Source organism: Leptosomus discolor, chromosome 16, assembly GCF_034619465.1.
Source record: "Leptosomus discolor isolate bLepDis1 chromosome 16, bLepDis1.hap2, whole genome shotgun sequence".
In the NCBI taxonomy this organism is placed as follows: domain Eukaryota; kingdom Metazoa; phylum Chordata; class Aves; order Leptosomiformes; family Leptosomidae; genus Leptosomus; species Leptosomus discolor.
In genome coordinates this window covers 6,835,466-6,862,121 of record NC_141406.1, presented here as the reverse complement: position 1 = coordinate 6,862,121, position 26,656 = coordinate 6,835,466, and the positions used below count along the sequence as shown (strand labels likewise).

Below are 26,656 nucleotides of genomic sequence, written 5' to 3'. Positions count from 1 at the left end.
CTACTTCGACCAATGGATTCAAATTAAAAGCTTAAAGGCTTACTCAGTTACTAACTGATCATCTAGAAGATTTATTTTGTGATTAAATCAAGGTGTACAACAATCTAAGCTGTTTAACTTTTCTAAGAACAGGAAAGCAGTGAAGATCAAAAATACTCAAAAATGAACTTAAAGGGAAACAAATTTTTATAAGAAGTTTATTTTTCTGTCACGTGGCCATTATACAAAGTAAGCAGCCAGAGCTGCCATTTTGTCCTTGGGTTTCTTTGGATTGAGTCTTCCTCCAGGCCTCCGGCCTTTACCTCTTCCTCGACCTTGCCTTTTTCCTTGTCCCCCACGGTGCATGGGGTGCCTCATGGCTGCATGTTTCAGCTCCACCAGATCTTGAAACACAGGATCACAGAATATGCAGCCTGAATGCTGGGTCTCATCACCAGGTAGAGGAGATTTGGCTTTGTTAAAATCTACGTCCACAAGGGCTGCATCACACAATTCACAGGTCTCCGGTGACACTCGGACTTTGTGGGCATTCTCAAAGAAATGCACAATCACATTGCATTTGTTGCAGGCCATCTTCCACTTGGGACCCGATGTTGAGTCTAGCACCAGAACCCCATTCTCACATTCAACGCACTGCCCAATTCCAAGCATGCTAAGAGAATGCTGGCACGTGGGGTGGGTGCATTCATTACAGCCCATTCCTGGTGGAAGAAGAGTAAAACCATACCACAAGGAACCCTTTATACCGCTACCCACACTACCCAGTTTGTGGGAAGTGAGACACAGAAGTCAAAGACAGCGTAGTATATTATTAGGTTTTCTAAATCACTAAAGAATGGAACCACTCCCCAAATGGTGACTTGCCTTTTCACACATACAGAGTAATCCCTTGCTCAAAAATATATATGAAACTTTTAGAATTGCCAGATACTGCCATCGTACAGTACATGCAGTTCGGACACATTAATGATGAAAACTAATTATGTTTTCAATTAAATGTATGGCTTCTAACTGCTATTTTATACTTGCACTACACACTGTTAGTACAAGACATTTTTAATTAAAAGATGGTAATAGAAAGATGCCAAAAAGCTCCCAATACTCAGAGCTTCAAAGCACTACTTTAAGTAAGTTTGGGTCTCACAGTCACCAGTTTTACCCCTTCTAATATCTTTCACAGCTTTTGACACACCATCTATCTCAGTATCAAAACACTCTCAAGACCTGCTCTTAATCTATAGTCCTATCCATACCAAGCATACTCCAATTTGCAAGGTGTTAGAATCTGTCTTTCACCGCATACTGAGTGTTATGAAGTTCACCCACTGTGCATGCATGTAAATTAATTTCTTACTTCCTTTGTAAAGAAAAAAAAAAGTATTCAGAAATGAGTTAACTAATATATTTTTGGTCAGTGAGTTTGACATGACTTTTAAATATCTGTAATCTAATTTGAATAGCACTTTATATTAAGCAACACTGATTAATAACTATTAAAAAGCACACTGTATAGACTGCATCTAATTTATGCCAAGTGAGGTTGATCCCTGCATGTTTGCAGAATTCCTACCTTTTTTCATGTCCCTGAAGGGAGGATGGTTGTAACAGTATGGACAGAGTGGGTAGCTCTTTCCTCTGGATCCAGACGACCACAGCACCAGCTCAAAGTCATCTAGGGGGCATCGCAACTCTTTGTAGAGTTTAATGGTACCATTCTGTGGGAGACTGTAGGTGTCATCACAGTGAGAGCAATGCAGACGACTTGGTTTGGCCTGGAAACAGAATATAAACCTCCTGAACAACTGCAGTGTCAACAGAGTTCAAAATTTGCAGTAAATCTAACTGCAGCTGCTCTCTGGTTTGCTCCCCATGGAAAAACTTCATCAGGTTTTTTGTTTTAGAAATGCACTTTTGACAGCCACATTGGAATACAAATTCAATAATGGAAAAAGGGGTTCTACTCAATGCCCCCCAGCAAGTGAAATTTAAATTCCAAGCATGACAGGAACTTACCTGAATATACTTCATGAAACGATGGCATTTACCACAGCGGGAAAGAGGTTTACCTGTGGCAGCTAAGGGTGAAAAAGACACTTCCATCAGTTCATCCATACCTGCAAAAGAGATAATCACATTTATGTTAGAATTCTAGTTCTTAAGAGAAAACCTCACACAAAATCATCTAACAAGACCTGTGAAGAAGTGAGAATTAAAACATTTTATTCACAATGCTCTTCCTTGTTTATGAAGACTTTTAAAATACACAGCATTTTGCACTGAGCATGCACAAACACAGAAGGCTAAGTACTTCAGCTAATCTGAAGTTTTTGAAAACTTATCACTACACAGTCACAAAATAAATCTGAAATAAGAGTTCGGAAGCCATGATTCAGTCCACTTCCTTTCAGAGAGCAACTTAATTTGACTGGAAACTTCCAGTTCTGGCACAGTCCTTTTCTGTAAGCCTAAACCTCTGAAAGGAACCTAATATACATGTATTTTCTACTAGCATCTTTGCAACAGTTAAGTAACTGTAGGGAACTTCACATGCAAAAATTTTACCTGCAATAGAGTCCACAAAATAGTGAAATTTCCTTTTGAAAATATCAAGGGTGTGCTCCAGGACCTGATGATAATTTGCTTTACCCAGAGCTATTAAGTTGAGTTGCTTCTCTACAGCACTGCGGATTGTAGGGAGAACCAATTCTGCATCTAATGGAAAACCAGAGACAGCAGCAACTGAGAAGCAGCAATGAAAGATCAAAAAATGGGGGTAGGAAACTGCCCATACATAAATTGACATCAAAATAAACAAAAAAGTTTTAATCATTATAGTCTTTGGAATTAGTAACACTTTCCTGGGTGCATCATTTGAGACAGAAATGCTACTTATACAGGACAATAGCCCTTGACATACTGAAGGGAAATGAAGGTAAGAGGATGGAATGGGAAGAGCATTTAACTGACCTATTTTGTAATAGCCATGAACCAGAACAATGCCAAGGTTTGTAGGCTTTAGTCTCCGACCACTCTCCACTGTGACATAGTTTCGCTGACAAATGTTGTTAATGTGGACTGGAATACTTGCATCAGTTCCTGTCACACAAAGGAAAACAATACATCCATCCTGAACACAAGAAAATTTTCATCAAATTACTCGCTTCTGACTTCTCTGGTTTTATGTCAAATTATAGGGCTCCTGAGACTGCTTAAAATTCAGATACCTTTTTACTGTTACCCAACTTCCAGTGGATAAATCCTCTCTCTAGTAACTCTTACATTCCTTTGCAGTTCTGAGAAGTCCGAAACATATGTTTTAACCTTAATCCTTTCGTCTCTTCCAAGGAACTACTATTGAGGAGACACCTATTCTCACAATCACTTATTCTGGAAAAACACAGTGGAGTAAGAGACTATGTTTGATTTGACTGGACAAATATATGAAAATGCATCGAAGGAAACAAGTCAGATTGAAAAAGTAGTATTGTGATAAATTGTATGAGAAGATACATAAGAACTATTGGAGCCAACAGAGCTGAAGCAAGCTGTAAAGACAAGGAATCATTCCTAAAAATGAGGGGATGCATTCTGCCACACAACATCAGCTCCTTTAGACAGAGAAGTGACAAGAATGTGTTATGAAAGGATACTGCTTAGGGCAGAAACTAGGCATAAAGATAAAAAAGGGAAAAGAACGTGGGGGAAGATACAATCTACCATCCGCTAAGAGGAGCTACAGGCATTTTGGTTTGAAGGGAAAGAGAGATTATTGCTGTAGCTATTCAAATGAATACTAAAGGGTCGTTACTGACAGAGAGAGTTTAGAGGAACAATTCAGACTCTTTGCACTCTTGGTGGATGTATTACATTAGGCAAGTTCTTACCAATGCCATGCTTTTCCATCAGAGTGATAAGTTCTGCTTCTGTCAGGTAGTCAGGCGGACTGGTTTGCTTTTCCAGCAATTTTATTTCACCAATTGGAAAAAGATCTCCTTTCTCACAGTGGGGAAGGCTCTCTTCTAATGGGATGCTGTGCCATGGCATAATTTCTGTGAACCCTGGAGGTAAAGAAACAAACCAACAAAAATAACAAGAGCTTATCTTCACAGCTTTCTAAAGCCCAAGGTCTATGTTTCCAGTTTTAACAGGGGATGCATTATACAGATCAAAGTTAAGAGGCTGATTGCCATACCATGCAGAAAGTATCTGAGCTCAGGAATACCGAGGAAATACAGTATCACAACACGGTATATTTCTCACTACACTGCATTAGATCTATTTTGTGCGTGACTTGAGTCAGGCTGACGTATGAAAAAAGTAAACACTCTCCTTGAAAGAAAGCACACTGCCAGAATGGACAGGAAGAGTTTCTTAAAAAGGAAGTATAAAGAGTAAGTCATATTAACATCATAAGGACTATTGGGATAGGTTCCCATAAAAGCCTCAAAGTGGTGGCCCTACGTTGTTTTTACAGAGGGCCAAAAAAAATAAATAAATCTGCCTTTGTGTAATTTATCCCCCAAAAGGCATTTGCTCTCCGTAAAAAGACTGGTCTTCACACTGGCAAATGTGGCATTAAATCTTTGAGACTACTACATGAAAAATAAGACTTTTTCTATCCTAATTGAAGTATGGAAACGAAGACAAAGATTTGGTCTCTGGTCTTGATAGCTCAAACAATGTCTTCAAGCTTGTACTTGTCCGCAGAGCTTCACTTTTACATTCAATTCAATGTATTAATGGGAAAAAAAAAAAAATCCGTAGCTAACTACTTACTCCCCAATTAGTCTTACCTGGTGAAGTCACCACTTTTCCGATACAAGTAAAACGTTCAGGGCCAATACTGAAAGAAATGGTGGTTTGTAGGTACTTGCAATCAGCGCTGACAGTGGCAATGAAATGTCTAGTTATATACTCATACAGTCGCCATCCATCTCCACCTGAGGATAAACAACATCTTACCCACAAAACTCACGTCCTGCAGCTCTACACAAAATCTGCACTAAGAGGTACCAGATTTCCACAGGTACCACAGGAAAAACTGGTACCTAAAAGAAAATAACATTCAAAAGTCCACCCAGTTTCCCCTTTAAAAATTCCTGCCTATAGAATCATGACGTGCAGATGCTCTTGGAAAAGGACTGCCCATTTAGCCAGCCCATCTCGCAGTTTTGCAATGTGTTTGAGTGACAGTGTAAAGTAGAAAAGACTTTTCTTTTCTGCTCCAAAAAAAAAAAAAAACAAAAAAAACCCACAGGAACAAAAATAAAATGGTCTATTACTTAGTGCCACTGGAGACCACATCCTAACCTAAATCTTAAAACTGGATTCTAGTGGTAGCTGCCACACTGGGCAGCTCGAATCCATGCAAGAGATCACTCTAAAATACTACTTATTAACACTAAGATAGGCTAATTTTCAAAACAAAGTTTCCTTATTCACAATCTACATATAAGAAATCGAATAGTTGGAAATTTACACTGCTATGAACAGCTTCTAATTCTTACTCCTGCACTCTGCGTATTTCATCTTGCTGTGTATATAAAGAAAAAAAAAAATCTTACATGGCCATTCAGTACCGTATACAATTACTCAGAATTTTAAAGCATTTATTTTTCTATCAGAGATTATTTCACCTATTCATGAAAATCAGAAGTTACCAGTTTTCTACAACAATCTTAGCTATTCCTAATAAATAATACAATATATTCATTACACTTTTTTTACAGCCTTAAAATCCTTTTTTTAAGGGATCACAGTGTACCGAAAGTCAAATGTTAGATTTTAACACAAAACCCACAAACCATAGAGACTAAATTAAAGTTTGACTTACAAGCATAAAAATACAACAAAATTTCAATACTTGGAAGCTCTGTTCTGGAGCAAATTTCTCCTAGAGAAAGTAGGCATTAAGCGGTTACACTGGCTATTCTTTTTTCTGAGCAGCACTATGGTCCCTAGGATCAATTACTAAATAGCAGACCAGCTCTGAACTTCACTGTCATCAGAAATTTAAGTTCAGATAAAGTCTGCTCTCTTCACTTCCTGCCATTCAAATAATGATACCTTCTCTTGAAACCCAGTGATTTTCAAACTGTCTCCTCTATCTCAAGGAGCTCATTTCCTCCCGTAGTGTTCCAACACTACTGAATTGGCCTATACCTAATTCTGCTTCTGTTGCAGCTCTCATCGGGGTGATGGGAGGATGGTCTCCTGCATCATGGCCCTTCCTTGGACGATTAATGCCTTCTGACAGCAATGCTTTTACCTGGATAAAAGAAGAGAGAGAAAACAAGCTGGATGAATTGGATAACAGGTGTCTCTTAGCACATTAAGAAACTTTTCAGATCAAATCCATAACAATACAACATCCAAAAATAAAAGCAATTATAGATATTTATTGTTTCTGGAAACATACAGGTCATAATACACCAAGTGAGATATATTCTAAAACACAGACTAGAGAACGATCTGTTAGTACAGGTTTTGCTTCATGTACTCACAGTTTCTGCCCAGTAAGGATTATTGGCTTGTTGTCTCAAACATCCTTTCAAGTCAAAGTTTTCTGGATAATGGGTAGTTTCTGTTCGAGGGTAGCTAATATAACCCTGAGTATAAAGACGCTCTGCTATTTGCATGGCATGTTGTGGACCCATTCCTAAGATGGGATAGGGGAAAACAAAAATCATCTACACATCACTGCAATTATGATGTTTGCTGCATCTGAAAGTACACCTTACCTAAGCATTTAAATAAATCGTGGTTGTCCTTTCCATAAGACTTTCGTCACCTTGATCTTACCCAACGTTTCACTTTTGACAAGCTTTCTAAATTTGATCCTTCCACCAAAATGATGTATTATAAGCAGAGGAGGGTATCAAACTGTATTTGGTAACTCTTTGATTATTTCGTTTGAGAAGCCATAATATTTTGCTTTAAAACAGTGTGAAAATCTGAACTTTTACACATACCTAAAGCAGCACTGGCCACTCGTAGCATTTCTACCGTGTTCAGAGCCAGTGGTCTCTGCTTCACCTTCTCTTTTTTACTCACAGATTCTACCTAGAAAATAGCATTTTCCCAGTAAAAGTTTTGAAGCTTGGTAACTGGCAAGTGTATAATTTCAATTGTGCCAATAAACACGTGGCATACCTACCATTACTTATTCTTGTCACATCTGGTTGGGGTTTTTTTTTTGTTTTGTTGTTGTGGGTTTTTTTTTTTTTTGAAAAACAAAAAACAGTAACCACCAATATATTTTTACTTTAGGAAATCTGACTGGAGATAATTTTACCAAATCCTAAAGTTACAGTCCTAAGGTCCCTTTGTGCTATGGACTAGATCAGGCCTGTAACTGGGAATGCAGCAAGGTAGCTTATTGCTATCTTCACTTCCCATTTACCTCAGCAGCACCCACTCTCAGTGCTACAAGGATTTAGTGCTTATTCCAAGTAATGGTCCTAACTATAAGGATCCAGATTTTTAAAGGCTTCATGCTGTCTTTGAACCTTGATGGCTACAAGCACTTAAATCCAAACATACCATCAAGCAAGTATTGAATAGAGCAGAATTGGAAGTTAATTGGCTATAAAGACTGTACCATACACATGATTAAAAATTTAACTGCAGGAATATTGCCATATAAGTAATTAAATTCTGATTTACACAACGTCTCACGGGAAATAAGAGGTCTGCTTGGACAGATCTGAACAGTATTTCTTAGCAGGTTTAGTAATGAAGACTTCCTATCAAGAGTGATGATCATTTCCAAAGTCAATATTAAGGGGCTTCTGCTGAGGTGACCACACTAGCATAATAGGAACTACAATAAAAAAACCCTCTTGCCTTTTATTCTCATTTACACGAAGTTGGAGTTAAAAAACAACATACAGATATTCTACGCTCTTCTTGAACAAACACAGAAAAAAACCCAATATGCAACAAATTAAATATTAAATAGTACTTCCTTTATATGAAATATGGCTCTACTGACACTTAGTAAATATTCTTACCTTTGCTTCTTTTGCCATCTTTGTTATATTCAGGAACATTTGAGCAATCTCACGATCGAACACCCTCACTCTATCCCAATCCAAAGTGAGAGAACTTTCTTTTTCAGGGTTCACCTATTGGGAAAAAAAAAAAGTAACTCCCACCAACTCTATTACTAAAAGTGTGAGAATGCACATTGCAAACAATAATCGAGCAAGCAAATCCTAGTAATACCTGTATTAGGACACAAGTGCTTCAAACATGCAGTTGTACTCTTCTTCACAGGAGCTTCTGAGAAAGATGAAGTACTTTGAGGTTTGGGGTCAGGGGAACGAATGACTGGAATTATTCCTGCAGTTAACTGAAATACTATTCTTGGGTTTAGTGCTGGGAACAGTAAAAGCTGAAATGGGCAAAACCTCAAAGTTTACCCTTTTGATTTAGCAAAATCAATCAATTGTATTAAACTGTAACTAGCTCATGTTTTAAGTCCAATGTACAAAAATAAATATGAAGCAACCAATCTGAGAGAGCACAAAAGTCTCTGAAAACAGGCACCAAATATTTCCTAGCATGACACACGAGACGCACCAGAAAAGAGATGACAGCAGACACCAGATTTCATCTTGGTTTTAATTTTTAAATCTAAAAATGGCAACTTTTTACCATCTATCCCTTATTTGTTTAAAAAAATCCTTGTGATCACAAGCAGTAAAACCATGTTGGTTTGCTCTCAGAGCTTGGACAGCAGCAAGGCTATAAAACTGCTATAAGCTGCCAAAGTACTCGGAGGACTCAACTGCCAATTAACACAATGAGCATTTTATTTGCTTTAAAATTCCAATACTCAGCAATGCCAATGTTGGTTGGCAGCCTAATTAATTCCTGGATTCAAATTAACAACATAGTCAGTCCAAGGACCTTGGGGAACAAAAGAAAACCATTTTAAGTAGTCTTTTTGGCTGAGCCTAAGCTTAGATGGTTAGCGCCAAAGAATTCTTATAAGCAGCAGAAAATAACCACTTTAATACAAAACTGACATCCTGGAATTTGTTCTCAAGAGAGTGGTGACACACATGTGAACTGAATGAGAACACATGAGTAAACTGTAGGCATTGTGAATTCTTGTCAGCAGCTACAAATTTATGAATGAACAAAATTAAAATATAAATGCATTTCTTTTGTAAAAATATATGTTCCTCAAATACAAACAAGTATTGTAAAACTTACTTTAGCTTGCAACACCCAGTAAGTCTCAGGCTTAAATGACTGGATTTTGTCATGCCTTTCAACACAGAATCCAAGTGTTGGGGTCTGACATGGCCCAAAGGAGATGAGGGAGCTGTCTAAATTCCCGTATTTCCCCTGAAAATATTTAGTCTGAAACCTAAGAGAGGTGGGAAAAAAAACACAGGAACAAGTACATTAATATCCTCATTCCTATGAAAAGCAAAGGTTTTCATTAACTTATACACACAAATATAAGTAATCTATTAAATTGTTCAGGCATTAGGAAAAAAGCATTCTGAGCAATATCATCTCTTACGTCTAATTAAGTCATAATTACTTCATCTCACTGAATCCCATTTATTCCCAAAGACATGTGGGAGAACACCATAAAATAAGATCATACCACAGTTGCTGATAGTACTTTACTGAGCTCAGTTGAAGCCATAACACAACGTTTTATTTCTGTTTATTTGTCTGCGCATAAAATTGTTCAGTTTGGTGCTGAGCAGAACTAGCCACTAGAGTTCCGAGACAAATTTTGCAGACAGAGCAGTATTCCTGAACCTTTCATAAAACTGTCTGTAATCTATGCTGTCACCTTGTAAATGCACAGCCAATTCTAAGATCCAGCTCCTGGCGGGCATCCACTGAAAGAGCTTCATTGCGATTGGGTTCTCCCAAGTGATTCATGGCATTGCAGATGTCTGTGTCAGTAATAGAACTGAACTTAGCTCTATAAATCGTCCTTTCATTGCTACGAGGTTTGTTCATAACAGGAAGAACAGCATCAAGAACCTAATGAAGATCAGAAGCATAATTTAAGAGTATTTGAAAGGCAAGGGCTTAAGTCAGTTTTTCTCTCTAAAGAAAAAAAAACCCCACTCTTCACAAAATATTTGCTGATAGGTAACTACTTTCTTAATCCAGTAAGATGCCAGGCCAATACACTAACTGATAAGCAAGAGTAGTTTTTGTCTATCCACTTGGACGCATATTAAGAATTAGCAAAACTGAAGGATTTATTTATTAAGCAGCAGCTGCTGGAAGTGAAGCACTATTCTTAGGTAAGTGCAAAGACATTCACCAGTGCAGCTGCAGCACCATTTGGTGAATATGTATCAGTTTCTACTCGGGTTTATTCTACATATTGCCAGGGTTCAGTTATGATACAGCAGTATTTAAAGAAGTTAAAACAATTACTTGATAAAATGTGCTCCTTTAAACAAAAAACACCAAAAAATACTCTTCATGTGGACTTCTGGGAATAGGATGTTAAAGAAATATCTTTGCACACCAAAGTTTTGGTTCTGTACCTTTTATGTGCAGTGTCCACATTCCTGCATAAGCCTACAGTTAAAAGTGGCCTCTATGCTCAGAAGAGTCTAATTGCTTAATAACAAAGATTGCTTAATAACAAAAGATAATAGAGATCAAGTTTCATAAGGACAGCAAAATAACTACTCCAGCTGTGAAATACAGACCAATTCTCAAAGCACTGCAATGTTTGAACATTTAAAAGACCTTATTGTTCACCTCAGATGAGCAACAGCTATGAAATTGATTTATACTCTAACCGACACATTAAGAGTTCAAAAGCACATGAGTTTTTCCACCAAGGCCCTCCATGCCTTTAAAACTTTACTCAGCTTAGCTTGAATTTTACTGTACACTCATAAAACAATATGCTGATATTATTGCATGTCACAGACAAATATATTATGGTATAAGTAGTCTTAAAAACTGAAATCTTACTTCAAAACAGATGTTTTCTCCTTCCTTATCACAATCCAACCACAAGACAATACAATCACAGCCTCTTCCCTCCACCTGTGAGAAAAATTAGCACATTTCTTCAGCAATTCAAAAAAAGACCTACCTTCTCACTAACTGTACACTTTTTGTTTCTATGTTGAAATATTAGACATAATTTACTTGGTGCAAAAAGTATTGGAAGAATACAGCAGAATGACAAGAAGTGTGCAGGTACTCAAACAGTGGTTGAAGAAAGGTGCAAGCTGTGCTTTATGGGACCAGAAGTCTGCCTACAAGACGCTTTTCTGTGGGACCTGAAAAAATTATCATAGCTCTATAGCAGTGGAAGTCTCCTGAAACTGCCACAGTCTGTGTGTGCAGCCTTGGCACAGTCCCTTCCCCTTTCCGTGCCTTAATTTCCACATCACTAAAAAAACCAAACAAACAACCAAACAAAAAACAACAAGAAACACTTTCCTAGTTCATAAAGATAACTGACAGAAATCAGTTTTACACCACATACACTTGCCTTTCTGAAAGAGCATTATTTTGTAAAAGCAACCAAACTACTGCTTTCCTCGCAGGGGAGCACATGTGAAAAGCAAACAATAACCAACACAGATTTATTTTAAAGCAGACATTTACAAGCTATGTCTTGCACTTGCTGTTAGAAGCAAAACGTGCATCCAAGCAGGATATCAACAGTCAAAATACCCGGAAGGCAATGGCAAATGTGAATTCAACAAGGCAGAGATTTCAGATAGTGTAAGAACCAGTAAAATTAATAAAATTGATCTAACTGTGACAAAAAGCTGCTTCCTGCAGGGAAGAAAATCCTCATTTAGGAACGTACTTATTTCTTTTCAACCCTAGAAGAACTCTAGCATATTGTACAACATATTGCCAAACACTGCCCACTTTTGGGAAGCAGGTGAATAGACCTGCTAAATCAAACATTCGACAACCTGCAGCCTGAGAAACACTACATTCAGATGGTCTGTCTGCCTTAGTAGAGGGAACATATGTAACAAATGTTTCAAAGCACAGTCCTCTGCATTATCCTCCAACAGAAAACTGTTACAAAGACAGCCTCGATTTTTCATACTGGACTGAAGATAACTGACCCAAATCTAACAGCTGGAAGAGGGCTGTACTTCTGGTTCTTAAACACAGCTAAGTAACTTATATGAACTTTGTTAGAAAGCAAGGTGATAATTCATAGCAAAATTCTGCATCGTTCTTTCAAATTTATTAACTTTTATTGCTTTCCAGAACCACAAAATAATTTCACTTCTTTTTCTTGGCAGGATAAAAATCAATCTCGTTGCTTTGTATCTAAAGAGGAAGAACAGGAACAATGAATCCTTGAAGACGGAATATGCTCCAGAAGAAAAAGAAAAAAGAATGCCAAGACAAAAAGGATCTCTCTCACGTACTACTCATAAGAAAGAATACCTGTAAAAACTTCACCATGGTCAGTTTGGGATTAGCTTCTTTCTTTTCTGTGGGAGCTTTGCTAAAAAGTTCTGCTGGATCTACTTTGTCCCAGCTGTTATACTTTCCTGAAAAGCAAAAGTGTATTAAGCAGAGCACTAAATATATATTTAAAAAAAACCAACAAACAACAATACTTTGCAAAACACTTGGCTTTCAAAATCTGTATTGGAAAATTTCCTACTCTAACACATCTTGCTTTACTGTGTATCAAGTGACCCCTTAACTTTTTATGTGAATTGCAGCTATCATTTTGAAACACGACATACAAAGGAAAAAGAAAGAAACACTACACACCTTTCAGAAATTTTAACATGAGCTATTACAACACCTTTTGTTGTACGATCAGTTGATCAGGCCAAGGGGAGGAAGCTGGTTTTCCTTGTTTTCACAGTGCATCTGTAACATGCACCATTGCAGTCTGTTTTACTGTTCATTACTTATGGCCAGCTATGTCTCAGCCCTAAAGCATCCTACATCACCTTCACATCAATGCATTTATTCATTTCCATTTCTCTGAAATAATCATTAGCAATCTTGCTTAGTAATTACACAAAACCATACCTCTTCAAAGCACTGTGTAAACAACTCAAAATTCAGTTCTCATAAAACTTGTGAGGTAATTATCATTAGAAGAGATTCACTAGTCACATGACTAGTCCAACACTTCAAAGCCAGCTAGTGACAGGATTCTGTGTGCAATCCTTACCAGACCTCTATTTTGCAGTAATACATTACAATGCTTCAGCGAATATGTCTTTAGACTCCATGTTCTTTAATCATCTTTCATCTGAAGTACTAACACATTTTTCCAGGTAAGCAAATTCAGCCTCATCTCCCCTCATTTTCCAGGGACTTAATTCAGGCAAGAAAAAATAAAAGGCATGACTGAGGTCATGCAAGAAGTCAGACAGAGAACTAGAAACAAAAAATCAAGAACTGCTGACCACAAGTGATCTTTTCATTCTCCTTTTCTCTCTACTTCTCCCAGGAAAATACTTCCTGAATCATTTCCACAACTAATTTCCCTATTGGAAGACCCTGACAGCTCTACAAGCCACATCAGTTAAAACATCTTATGAACAGACAAATACCTATGAAATCCAAAGTCATGACATGACCACATACAGATGTCATCTTGAAATGAGCACTCTGTCCTATAAATGATCCAGTATACTCATGCACAGAGCATGCACCATTCAGTCCCTTGCGAGAGGACATGTTTCCTGTGAAAAGAAGATCATAAATATCAACAAGGTTTAAAAAAAACCCAACTATTCAAATAAGCTATTTTCTGTGAAATGACACCACCCTTTTCTCAGATCTTACAACTAAGGTCTTCCTGATCACAAAATTCTACTCATTTATCAATTTTTTAATTCAGTTAATTATCACTTCAGACCTTTTTTTAAAGCATATTTCATTTTCAACTGAAACTATCCATTATCTCCTCCATCCTTTCCCTCCTGTCAGGAAATACTTATGAAATACAGCTAGATTTCTAGACCAGTACAGTTACAATCAACCCATTCTATTTCCCACGATTTATAAAATATTTAGTATAGCTTCAAAAATCTCAGAAGACAAACTTGCTACTTGATCGGCACTTTCCAGAAACCACACGCACGACGACACACCACAGTTACGCACAGCATAGGCATCGGCACGTAACAGTAAACAGCATGCCCAGGGCACCCAGTTCTGCTACGAACCGCGACCCGTCCTGTGCCACCGTTCCCGGGCTGCAGCTGCCCCAAGATCGGGGTGTCCCCCAACCTCCCCTCCCCTCCAGCAACACCCGAGACCCCCGCACCGCGCGGACCGCCTCTGGGCAACTAACACCGGCAGAACCACAAGCCGAAGGGCGAAACCGACGTGCTGTTCTTTCCTACCCCTTGAGAGGATCTTGGCGATGGACTGAGCCAGGGAAGGCTTCTCCGCGACCATCAACACCGTCTTCATCTTCAGCGGACAAGACGCGCGGTGCCACAGGGCCTGACGGGACGGTTCGGGTTCACGGGACCGCGGCTGCTCCTCAGCCTGCGGAGAGAGAGCACAGAGCAGCCTTACTGCGAAGCCGCTCCCGGGAAAAAACAACGATGAAAACCAGACAGACAGCGGCCGGCCCTGCAGCTCCTCGCGGCCGGGGAGGTGCGTCCTCCCCGCGGGGCTTCCCGGCTCCCGGTGCCCGGGCCCGCCCCTCCGCCGCCGCCCCAGACCCTCGCGGAGAAGCCTCCCGGGGCAGAGGGGCGGCCCGCAGCCGCACCGCTGGGAACTGCTTCGGTCTGAGGTTTAAACGACAGCCGGGGCCTGAGAGAGGCCGGGAGAAGCCGCGCCGCCGCCGCCCGCCCCGTCCCGCCGCACCCCGAGGGGCGAGGGAGCCGCCCGGCGCGCCGAGGGAAAGCGGAGCGCCCCGGCCCGGCCCCGCTCCGCTCCGTACCTAGCAGGCGGCCATGGCCGGCGCTTGCACTGCCGGGTCACGCAGCCGGAAGGCGCGGGCGAGCGGCACCGCCGGGTGGGAGCGGAGCGGAGCGGCGCGGCCGGGAGCGGCCCCCCGCACCCCCCCCCCCCGGCCCCGCCCCTCCGCGGGGAGCGCGCGGCTCCCCCGCACCGGCGGCCGCCTGCGCGAGCGCCCCCTGGCGGCGCGGGGGAGCGGCGGGGGCGCGAGCGCGCGCCTCAAACGTGTCTTTTCTCACGGCGAGGGCTGCGGCGGAGCCGAAGGTGACGGCGGGAGCCGGTGCGCGGTGGCGAGCAGGGCACCAGGACAGCGCACCGCCGCCGCCCGAAACCCCGGCACTCGGCTCTGCCCCTGGGACCGCCGGGCCCGCGCCGCGCCCCCGGCTCCGCAGCGCTCCCGCGTTGAGCCGGTTACCGTCAGGGGCGCAGGAACAGAGGAGCAAAGCTCTCCCACAAAATCCACGCACGCCACCGGGACCTGCTTTTTCCAGCGACTTCGGCTAAGCCAGCGCCCCTGTGCTCAGCCCGTCCTTCAGCCCCCGGCTTCCCCGGACTCACGCCCCCATCCGCAGTCTGCCACCGGCAGCACCTCCTTCGGGGCACGGGAGCTTGTCAGGGAGCGCTGGGAGCAGCCGACTCCCTTGCACCCAGAGAGGGTGATGGAAATCATACTGGTGTTTTGAACGGTCTTGAGTTTTTATCATAAACTCTTAAAAAAATGCAGGGTTTGCATGTTAAACTTTAGCCAAATGTTGATTTCGCACTTGGAAATAAAAAGAAGCGAAAGGAGAGCAGGAAGGGAAGGCCCAGGCAGAAGCACGCCCTCCCCTCACGCCACGTTTCCCCTGGGAGGAGGTGAGGGCTGCCCCAGCCCGTCCTGCCCCAGGTCGGAGGGGCAGCAGAGGCCCTCTGCCTCCTGAGGACACTGGACCCTGCTGAGGAGGTGTTGTCCGTGGACTGGGGAGGTTTCCAACCTCTCCTGCAGCCTTCTACTCCTCCACGTGCCCAAAAGTGTTTCTGTCGAGGGAGGTGCTGAGAGGAAAGCCCCAAGTCCATGAGCTCCACAGGCCCTTTGTGGGGGAGCTCAGCTCTCCGTCTTCACCCCTGTGGTGTGTGACGGTCATTGCCAACGGTCACGGCACTTCTCTTCCAGGAGCTGCTCAGTACTGTACAAACTGAAGAGGCTGGGGAGCAGCCAGGATCAGAATGTATATCGGCCTCACGCTGTCTGGAATAAAAAGGAACTTGTCCACCTTCGATTAGATTATTAATAGACAATTAATACATATTAGAGTTGCCAGTACAGAAAAATCCAAACAAACCCAGGGCTTTTAATTCTTTGGCAATACTGAAGTTAGAACTTGTTAAAACAAATCTGTTCTGCTGTTTCAATGGCTGGTTCCCTTTGACATCTGGAGAACATCTGGAACAATCAGGATGCAAGTTAAAACCAAGTCTTCAGATATGTCAGATACATATTTTTCAATTTCCTCTAGTAAAAGCCCTCTACAAACCCCAACCTCTCTTTTCCTTTTGAATGTGCAACGCACACGCGAGTTCAGGCTGGTGCATACCTGCGAAGGCGCGGTCGGGTCCCTCCGACAACGGCTGAGGGGCTCTGGGCACTTTGAGCCCCGTGAACCAGCAGTTCGTTGGGCCGCACAGAGACGCTGGCGGCCCGAAGGACCCCCTGCTCACCGGGCAGCCCCCAGACGCCAGCCCGCCTTGGCCTAAGCCACGGAGCACGTCGGGACATCAGGTCACGACGGCCGCTTTGGAAAGCCCTTGGCGGCTGGGAAAGCCTCCCCCCATTTCCAGCCCCCCAGCGTGCAGCTGCTTCGCCCCCGCCGCTGCCGACGGAGGGGCTCACCCGCCGGGCTGGGGACAGGGGCTCCGCAGACCCCCGGGCCACCCCCGCACGGCCCGCGGGCGGGGCGGGGGGTGCCCGCAGCGGGCGCCCGCCGCTAGAGGGCGCCGCGGCGGCGGAGGTCTCCGCGCCAGGGCGCGGGAGCCGGCGGGGGCTCTCGGCCGGGACACGGCTTTTACCCCGTTTCCTTCACTTTCTCCGGCACAGCAGTGGGCTGAGGACGTTGTAGTGTCACGCCGCTCCAAGCTGCATCGTGTTTTCCCCAGGAATCAGCTCCCGCCCGCTGCGACAAGCCCGGGGGAGCCCCGGAGAGCCAGGCTCCCGCCCGACCTCCTCTCAGAGGGCTTTTCCCCGCCGTGTGGTACCGCTGTTTCAGGTTCGGCCGCCCTTTCTTTAGAAGCACGTCTCACCGTACTGAGGAGGCTCCAAAAATCATCTTGCCTGACCCCACTGCCGCTGTGGCGAGCACCCAGGTCAGGGAGTCTCTTCGTTCCCACCTGGAGAAACCCTGGGGAAAAGGGGCAATGTTACCCACAGCACTGGGGCAGCCTTCATCCAGGACTGCTGACACCCCTTTACTTTTTTCAGCTCTGGACGGTGTTTCTTCACTTTGTTCTGAAGAGCTGAAGGCCATGAACACAGCTCTCTAGCTGTATGAATGGGGTAGAACAGTAAAAAATCAAAGCAAGTAGCTTCTCCTATAGTTTTCTCAGAGGGAAAAAAAAAAAAAAAAAAAAAAGTTCTGTTTCTAGGTTTAAATCCTGAGCTAGATTTTGTTTTACACTGGCTTGGTAAGAGTATGAAATCAGGAAAGCTACAGCTCTGGGTAAGCACTTTGCACACTGAGGACACTTTGACCTCACTGGTCCTGCTGCCCATAGAGTCTCAATCCTTTCAACACTGTTTATCTCCCAGGTTATTCCAGTGGATGGTTCTTTAAGCAGCCTTAGCCCTCACCCTGAGTGAGGTGTCCATGTCTCACTTCTCCATCAGAAGAGCTTGTGCAGAGGGCAGAGCCTTGGACCTCCTCATTCTACATTGACCCACTGATTCATTCTGGTAACTAACGCCTTGGTGCCTCCTCTCACCTCCAGGACTCGAGTAGCAACTTCCCTCTTCAGAGCTGTTTTACTGATCTGTATGTGTAAAGCCCATTTTAAGGGCAAGATAGAAAAAGCTGCAGAAATATAAACTGTTGTAAGGAGCATGATCATTCCTGTTTCGCTTCCCTGGTCTCATTCTTGACCTTAGAGTAACTTTTTCCTGTTTGTTTCCAAACACACTTGAAAAGATTGCCATGAAATTAATAAGTATTGACAGGAGGGTCAGGCAGGCAGAAACACATCTGGAAGGATGCCACAGACATTAGAAATGATGAAAATGCAGGTCGAATTATTAAAATAGTTTTTTTTTTTCTTTTTAAAAGCTAAATAAGAACTGAGGCCACAAAAACGTGCCTGAAATCTTGACTACAAATCTGGCCTCCAGACACTTCAGTGCTAGGAAGAAGGAGACAGAGCCGACCACATACAGAGCAACTTGAAGTGTTTTGTGCCGGAGTGAAAGTTAAGCTTGTGCTCCTTATAAGAAATTTTAAAAAAATAATCTTTTAATAATAGAAGGGAGAAAAGAGGGTGAATGCTGATGAAACAGGATATTACTAGCTGGTGGGACACACACGACACATGATGTATCCTTGGATCTCAGCTGTGTTTTCCGCTTAAGTAGTAGCCTTTTGCTCAAAGGAAAATGCGTAAATTTACAAATAACCAAAGTTCTGTGTTAGCAAACATACAGGCTTCAGTCCCATACGCATCCAACGTACACCTGCCAATTAGGACAGTACTGCTTAGAAACAAAGGCTCACCAAGACAAGGGGGGTTATATATCAGAATAAAGAGACAGTGCAGCTAAATCATCCATTTATCATATGTAGCATTTCTTTTCACTGTAAGGCCACCTTAAATTGAAGAAGAGATGTGGAAGGGATCTATGTGAATGGGAGTGGATCCACAGGGATGGAACAAGAGAAGCTGAACACATGCTTTTGTTCCAGTTTAATTTTGCACCAACTGCTGTATAATCCAGCCCCATCTTGGTATTGACACTAATCCATAGTCCAGGTAGGATAACACAATCCCTCTCCAAACACAGTCTGCAATAACCAAAAACAAAACAAAAAACCAGAAAGAAACCCAAAGGCAACATGATGGTGACCATTTGAAACTCATGACCCCATGAGTATGTCGTTGTATCGCAGACCTATGAGTATGGCTGCTTTCATGGGGTTACCTGCAGATTAACAGCAATTTAGCTGTGGCCACACGAGGTCTCAACCTCCAAGAAAGCAGATGAGACGTGGGTAGTGCAGCCCACATGGGAGACTATCTGAGTAGAAAGATCTGCATGAGCTGCAACCTCACCACTTTGGTGTAGGCATGCCCTGAGATGATCTATCAGCAGACTCAGCACGCTTCACTGTCTGGGGGAAGAGTTTATCCTCCTAGGGGAGGTAACCTGTCTTCCTGTCACGCATCAGGGAAGCCTCTGGCACAGGGACACTGATGTGCAAATCTCCCAAGAGCTGAGCTAGCTCCCCGGCTCCTGCACAGGGTTTCCGAGCTGTGGTTGAGCTTCACCTGAGAAAACCGGCTTTGTTCTGCCCTACACTGTGGAGCTTCTGATATCCTACTCTGAAGCTACTGCTGCCCACCCTCTGTTACGTTGGCTCAGGCAGGGCTGGCACCAAGGCCAGGCTAATAACTGCGCAGCTGAGCTAGATCATGTAGAGTTGTTCGTGTCTGCTCCATGTCCTCCCACCTATACATACACTGTACTCCCAGCTGTAATACTGCAACACGGTGACACTCGAGTTGACTTGTCAGAAACCCACCAGAAACTGGTCTGGCAAAACAGACTCACGAAGTGCTCTGGCCATGCTGTGCCTGTACTGGGTATCAACTGTATTTGCAGTTTTGAAGTTCTTGTTCAAATGATACAAATCTAGATAACAAAATAGCATGCCATAAATAACCCCATTGCAAAAAATAATACCTGGATGTGAAAAAAATATGTGTTTTGAAATTCATAACCATACAGGGAGGTTTAAACAGCTTTCTAATATTTACTGTATACCTAATTATTCATATCTCTGCTTTTTAAGTGTCTGAGTTGTGTAAATTAGGGGTGAGGTAAATTCTAGGCTCTCACTGCAGAAATCTCAACTGGTTTTTGAACTACAGTTTTTATTTGGTTTGGAACTTGGAATTTCTGCTTTGAATTGGGTTGAATCCTCAGGGTTGAAAGAGCTCTGCCTGCTGACCCCATGTGGAGCCAGCCAAAAGCTCGTCTTTTCCTAAATTTCACATGTCACTCCACCCAGGTTGGAGCAGAATTCAGGACCTTGAAAACTTCGTTGTGTTTTTATATGTTTTATCCTTCTTGTTGCGACCATATTTTCTTATGGTCTTTCTCTATCCCACATCTCTGAAGTTAAAATGATCCAAACAATTATAGCTACACTGCTCTTTCTTTGTGAAGGACCACCCATCTCCCCTCAAGTCTAGTGCCTTCCTGAGGTTGAAGCAGCTGTAAAAAAATGAATGACCAGCTTTGAAAAAAAAAAAAACCCTAAGACCCATCATTATCAGAATCCTCTCAAAACACAGTTCACAGTTACAGTGTTTTTAAAATTATACCTATATTAGAGGCTTATGCAGCCTCTTCCTTCTGCTGGCTCTCGCTGCCACCTAGCTAATCCCAAAACTTTGTCCGTGAGTTGTGGGGTTGCTATTTCACTGGTGATGGCCCTGGCCTTTGAGCTGTGAGTCAATTTTGCATTACACATTTTGAGCTAACACCCACGCTTGTGCTGAAGTCCAAATTTGCCTTGCATCTCTACTGTTTGGAAGTTGCTTTGGGTCTGGATCCATGCCATAGCTCCTTTGCTGCCAGCTCCAGGCACGCACAGAGTTCAGGGAAAAGAGCCTCTCTTCCCAACCAACCCAACTGCTTATTATAAAACCTTTAACCTCTCTCCTACAGGAGACCAGCACTTCCCTCGCTCTTTACAATTAGAATTAAAACCAGAACCAATTGGGTAGAAATGTGGTAGAGTGCAAGGAGCCGGACATTTAGTGTTGGCTACTGACTCTCCTGCTTTGCAGCTCTGAGCAGCACATTGTACTCTACATTGCTACAAACTGGCTTCAAAATCCTACCAGATGCAGCGTATCGAGCTCAGCATCCTCTTCCTGAAGTGTTAACTGTGATACACACCGAGAAAGAGTCCACGAATATTGGTTCCTTCTGTAAAGCTCGTGTTGGTGCCTGCTCAGTCTCCCCACCTGACCTGGGCTCTCTGCACGCTTTTGCCTGGTCCCAAGGCAGCTCCATCTTTCCTATGTCTTTTCTCTCCACTTCACAACACTTCTGAAGCACTGCAGCACAGTAAAGCATCCAAATGGGGAGACGTCTCTAGCATAAACCGTGGAGGGTTTGATTAACAGAATTGCTGCATTGTGGCTCTCACATGCAGCAGTGTTGGCACCTTTGTGAAACACATCCTATCGAGACTATTTTACAACAGTGAAAACCTCTTTACCTGGGTTTTCTTCTACAGCTGTGGCTACCTAACTCCACCTGGATACTAAAGGCTGTACAACCGCCATTCAGACTACCTTCAATGACTTTGTTAGCCCATAAATAACATCAATCAGCAATTGTTTTTGAGGTAGGGAAGTAACTTGACAGATTCTTTCAAAGGAGAATTAGGTTCCTAATTATCTGTGACCTTGCCTGTTTCAGAATCATTATAGCCATTACAGGACATCACTTGTCTTTACTTTGACTGTTCCTGCTTCCTTTTCTTTCTCCGACATTTTTCCTATTGATTTTCAAAGAAACTGATGGGGTCACGCTGTGGCCCTCAGCAGACATGAATCCTCAGTACCTCCAGCAGCTCATAATCAGAGCATGGAATGAAAAGCCATATATTGCAGGACCAGTTAAACTCTGAGCCCTGCACTGCTGCCTGGGAGATTGAGGCAGAAGCAGTGTCCATACTGCATTGGGGTGGACTTGCCAGTTAGGGCAATTGCCTGAAAAATGGGCTACCACCCCAGGAAGCTGCTGGGATAACTCAGCCTTCCTGAGACCCTCCTGATTGTGCTGCAGTTAAACCAATGCCCTGCAAAAGCTACGGTCAGACACACAGCCTGTATTTTCATGGATTTTCCAATTGCTTGCTACAGGCACTCAGCAGGAGTACAGCTCTAGCTCTTGCAACAAAACCTTAACAGAGTGGAGAGCTTTGTGCAGTGACAAGGTGGTGCAACTGGTCCTGAGTATTTTGAAACTGCAGTCATGTTGCAATTTGATAGCTCTGGAGGCATTTTAATGCACAGCCTGCTGCCATCGTTGTATCACCTGAAGTTGAGGGGAGAGAAGGCTGAACGAGCCAGTGGCAACGCGATATTTTACACATATATTAACTATGAGCTCAAGCTGAAATCAAAGAACAACCAGCTGTTGAGAACATTTCCATGGGAGGTGCCTGAGGTCATTTTTCCATAGTTTTCAGAGTAACTCTACATCTCTGCAAAATTGTCTGGAAAATACTGTGTCCAAGACACTTACTTTCTTTCCATTTTAGAGCCTCCGTGGGTGGAGTGATGGAAGGGGTTAACTGGGCAAGAGAAACGTGAATTCTGGAGACATTTTGAGATACCTGGGGTACCTTCGGCTCCACAATGTTGACCTCTGACTCTCGAAGTTTATCAGCACGTTCACTAATCAGGGGTGTTTAATGGAACAGCCACAGGGATTCCTGGCATTCTTGAAACGTTATGACCCTGTCAGTTGTATGAAGACTAAAAGTCTCTTGCTTTTGAACTCACTAGAGTTTGCACTGTCTTAGAAGCCTTTGATAAATACTTGCTGGATTTCTTACCTAGCTGCTCTAATCTGCCCAAGGTCATCATTACAGAAAAAAGGTTTTATTTTGTGGCCATTCATCACTTAAATGGATCAAATCAATGTTTTCTCAGATTCTGGAATGGAAAAAAGCATTGTGTGCAATGTTTAAGAAAGTCAGCAGATAAAGGATTTATTTTCATGTTACATGTGGGGGGGGTTTTGTGTTCACCATCCGTCTTTAAAGACCAGTAAAAAACAAATTTCAAATATGTTTTTCAACAAAAACCCCCTAACATTACTTAAATAGACATCACACAAGTACCCAAAGGTTTCACCATCAGAATCTGCATCCATGTTCTTTCTTCACAGTTCACACTAGAGAGTTTGAGCACAAAGGTCTGGATTTAGTTACATTCAGAGATCCAAGCCTGGCTGGCGGGATGTGTGATCCAAACCTTGTCCAGAATTTAAACGGACCCAAATTCAAATGGTTTGAATTCCCTATGAATGAGGTACTCAAATCACTTTAAAAAATTAAACTAGAATGTAACAGTTACTTTGAGCACTTTGAAAGATTTACTTTAAGTCCAGGATACAAACATAGCACATCAAGGTCCATGTAAAATAGCCTGAATTTTGAGCAAAATATATTTTTGTTGAATTTCTTATGAATAAGCTCCATTCAGAGCAAGCCTTGCTGGCACAAATAAGGCTGGATAACTCATCAGTGCAAGAAAGCCTTGCAATCAGGGTCCTGGCAACAGGCAAAGAAAAGAGGCTGGAAATATCAAGAGTTAACAGGTGACTTGATATGGATGGCTGTCTCTGCTACAAGGCTTTTAAAAGCAAACAGTTCACATAATTTATGAATGGTTTCATAGGAAGACTCACATTTATCCCAAAAGGCCATGCCTCAGCATAGCAGACCTCCCAGGAGACTTTTCAGGTGACTCTTCCTTTATCAACTTCATTTTATTACCCCAGCTCTATTCTTCTGCTGTTTCTCATGACATGTCTTGATATTTTTAAACTCATCACCTACTGGCAGTTTGTCGTTAGATTACATTGTTCAGCTGAGCTACACACTCTTATTTCAAGACGGACAACGGCAAGAGCCTGACCCTTCGCAGGGCAGGGGGAAAGCATGTGAAAAGAACTGAGGAGGTCAGATTCTGCACACTGTGGGAGTTGAGATGCTGCTGTTAAGCTGAGCATTGAGTAAAAGCATCTCACTTGCACGTTAACATAATGCTTGCCCATTGCTCCACATGCACCATCCTCCACCTCTTGGCTTTTACCTGATGTTGTGAGGAGCTGAGGAATGGGGACACACAGTGAACAAGATTATTTCCCCTGCACTCGACCTCACAAGCACCCAGGCAGACACCAGCTTGCACACGTTGCGGCACAGCTACCTAGTGTTTCCTCCTGAGCCTCCTTATGTGGGCTCAAAACCTAGGAGGAATTTTGTAGCAATTCCTGGGACGTCTTGCTCTCCTCATTACCTCTCCTGACCTAGCAAATGGGGGGCAGGATGGGAATGATTTTATCTAGGTCAGATCTTAATCTTTTTTCCTTTACTGCAGAATCCCTCCCTCCTATTTCCTCTCAGCTCTTTTTCAGGTTTGCCTTTCAACTGCTGGTTGAGCACTTGTCTGTCATTCTCTCCTTCTACCCTCTTCAGCCCAGGGCAGAATCATTTGTACTGTACAGAATGGCGCTTTTCTTCATTTTCTGTCTTGCACTTTTCTTTTTCACCCCACCTATCATATCCCCACATCTGACTGATGTAATACAATGAGATATTTAAAACCACAGAAACTGTGCAAACCAGATTTTTTTTTCCCCCCATACTTAATGGCAGAGTAGAAACCAGCTGGGAAGTCACCAATGGCTCCCTTTACTCTCTTTACCACTCACTTATCTGTCTCCAGCCTCATGTTCCTCTGGTCAATGAGGCCATGGAGCTGCAACCACTCTGTCTTCAGTCCAGCAACTGCTTCACCCAGCATACGAGGCCATGGAGGGGGATTGGGCATGTCACCTAGCTGTGCTCTGGGCTCAGAGGCCAAGGGACCTGTTGACTTTCACTCCATGCAGTTCTGATGTTGGGCATATCTCTGCTGCCTGACCCCTCATCCTGCTCTGAACAGTATTTCCATGAACACAACATTCACAGATGTCCCTTCAAGGTGACTTAGTCCTGTGTTGGCCCACAGCTACACTGGGACTTGTCCCACACCCTATATGCAAAGCCCTGTGCAAACCTCCTCCTGGCAGCCTCGATTTTCCTTTGGGAAAGTGACATTCTGACACAGAGGCTACCGCTAATAAAACCCTGGCACGCCACACAAAACTTTGAGTAGAGCAAAATATAATCACTAATTTAATGACTGTCAAAATAAAACTCAAAATAAACTTACTACAATACAGGAAATTGGAGAGCAATGGCAACCACGAGAGGAAAGCAGGAGAGTACCACAAAGGCCTTGAAAGGCTGCAGCAGCCAGGCAGAGACATGGCTCTTCCTGACCCCTCTGTCCTTACAGAGGGGGGAAAACTCACCTCCTCCGCTGAGTCAGGGGCCCAGCCTGCAGTTAGTCACCCATTCTGGATGACACCAAATACATTAATTTAGCAAACTAGCTAGAAATAAAGCTTTTGAAAGAAGCATCAAATAAATCATGGAAGCCCCATGTATAAGAGCAGGCAGCGCGAGGTGAAACCTCGGCACAGGCCAGCCGTGACCTGTGTTAACCCACCCAGGCTCTGGTGCTTGAGAAACGCCAGAGAGAAGTTTTAGAGATGATTGCTGACTTGTACAAGAACTGCTGCTACGATCATCCTCTTTATCTACCCCTCTCAGGGAAGAAGAGGCTGGAAGGGCAATCCCAACCGCTTTTCTTCTCCTTTTCTTCTTCCCTTGTTCTTGTGGACTCTGATCCACAACACGCAGCAGAGCCAGACTGTGGGCACACACTCTCTTCCAGCTGCCGATGTTTCAGCTGAGAGGTAGCTCTCCTGGTTTGCCCTCATTTCTCATCTCTGCAGCCTCCTCCTGCCTTTTAGAGACCATTGCTATTTGAGAGCTGAGCATCTTGTGTGACACTCAAGAGCAGATGAGTTAGTTTAAAGCAGCAGCGCTTTGCCAAGCTGACCTGGCTCTTCCAATTCAGACTATGCCATGAACGGAGCAATCAACTCGAGCGAAGGATAGGACAGCAAGTAGATCAGAGCTGGGGAAGACTGGAAGAGGAATCGGAGGGGCGATGAAACAGCTAACAGAGCCCTGGCTGCCAGACTCAGACTATTCAACCAACAAAGACAAGTAGGTCCTATATTTTTACTATTTACTTATTTGCTGTGGCAGTTTCTTTGGTGTGTGCATACAGGGATGTGCCAGTGCCGAGCAGCAGGCAGGCTAGATGGTCAGCTTGGGCCTCAGCCCATCACTCAAGAAACGCAGAGCAGGAAACCTGCAGGGCAGCCAGGTGCTGGCTGGCATCTACCCCCCATCTCATCCCTCTCTCAACTTGCCCTTTAAGAGTGAGTTCTACTCTCCTGGTACATTGAATGCTCAGTAATGCTAGGAAAGTACTGAGTTTTATTCCTTCACATTTGTTCTTTCCTTCCCTGTTCATTTCTCGGAAGGGCCAGGAAAGCAAACTCTAGAAAGTGTTTGAAAACTGCCAGTCCCTTGGAGGCTGAAACACTTTTCCACTCACGAGAGTGTTACTGGTTTAAGACTATAGGGCAAATTGTTCATTTATGGCAAAGCTAGTGAAATGTTAATGTGTCCTACTGCTGCTAAGGCTGCAGGATACTTTGACTACTGGTGAAAGTTTAATCATCCAAGCTTAAGTGAATAACGTAGCTGAAGCGAACAGTTGGTTTCATGCTTCGCTTACTGAAATGCTCTGAGGTGCGAGGCTCCCTGTTTGCTGCAGT

The 26,656-nt window shown here is 43.3% G+C and overlaps 1 protein-coding gene across 1 annotated transcript; it reads right to left on the bottom strand.

Annotated features, from left to right (window-relative positions):
- Positions 1 to 168: 168 nt before the first annotated feature.
- TOP3B (DNA topoisomerase III beta) lies at positions 169 to 14,490 on the bottom strand. The gene is made up of 17 exons (XM_009949293.2): positions 14,361 to 14,490; positions 13,563 to 13,694; positions 12,430 to 12,536; positions 10,975 to 11,049; positions 9,821 to 10,017; positions 9,223 to 9,379; positions 8,013 to 8,126; positions 6,972 to 7,062; positions 6,504 to 6,658; positions 6,163 to 6,268; positions 4,794 to 4,940; positions 3,885 to 4,058; positions 2,968 to 3,096; positions 2,563 to 2,712; positions 2,014 to 2,114; positions 1,571 to 1,772; positions 169 to 701 (listed from the first exon to the last, which is right to left on the bottom strand). Exons 1-17 carry the CDS (start codon positions 14,428 to 14,430, stop codon positions 220 to 222), a joined length of 2,589 nt encoding a protein of 862 aa, XP_009947595.1. The 5' UTR covers positions 14,431 to 14,490; the 3' UTR covers positions 169 to 219.
- Between the last annotated feature and the right edge of the window lie 12,166 nt (positions 14,491 to 26,656).

Bases quoted from the DNA above. Each gene is read 5' to 3' on its own strand.
- TOP3B (XM_009949293.2), bottom strand. From the start codon at position 14,430: ATGAAGACGGTGTTGATGGTCGCGGAGAAGCCTTCCCTGGCTCAGTCC. The intron at 3,097-3,884 runs GTAAGAACTTGC...TTTGTGTGACAG, and splicing joins GATGGAAAAGCATGGCATTG to GAACTGATGCAAGTATTCCA. The intron at 1,773-2,013 runs GTAAGTTCCTGT...TTCTGTTTCCAG, and splicing joins GTTTCATGAAGTATATTCAG to GCCAAACCAAGTCGTCTGCA.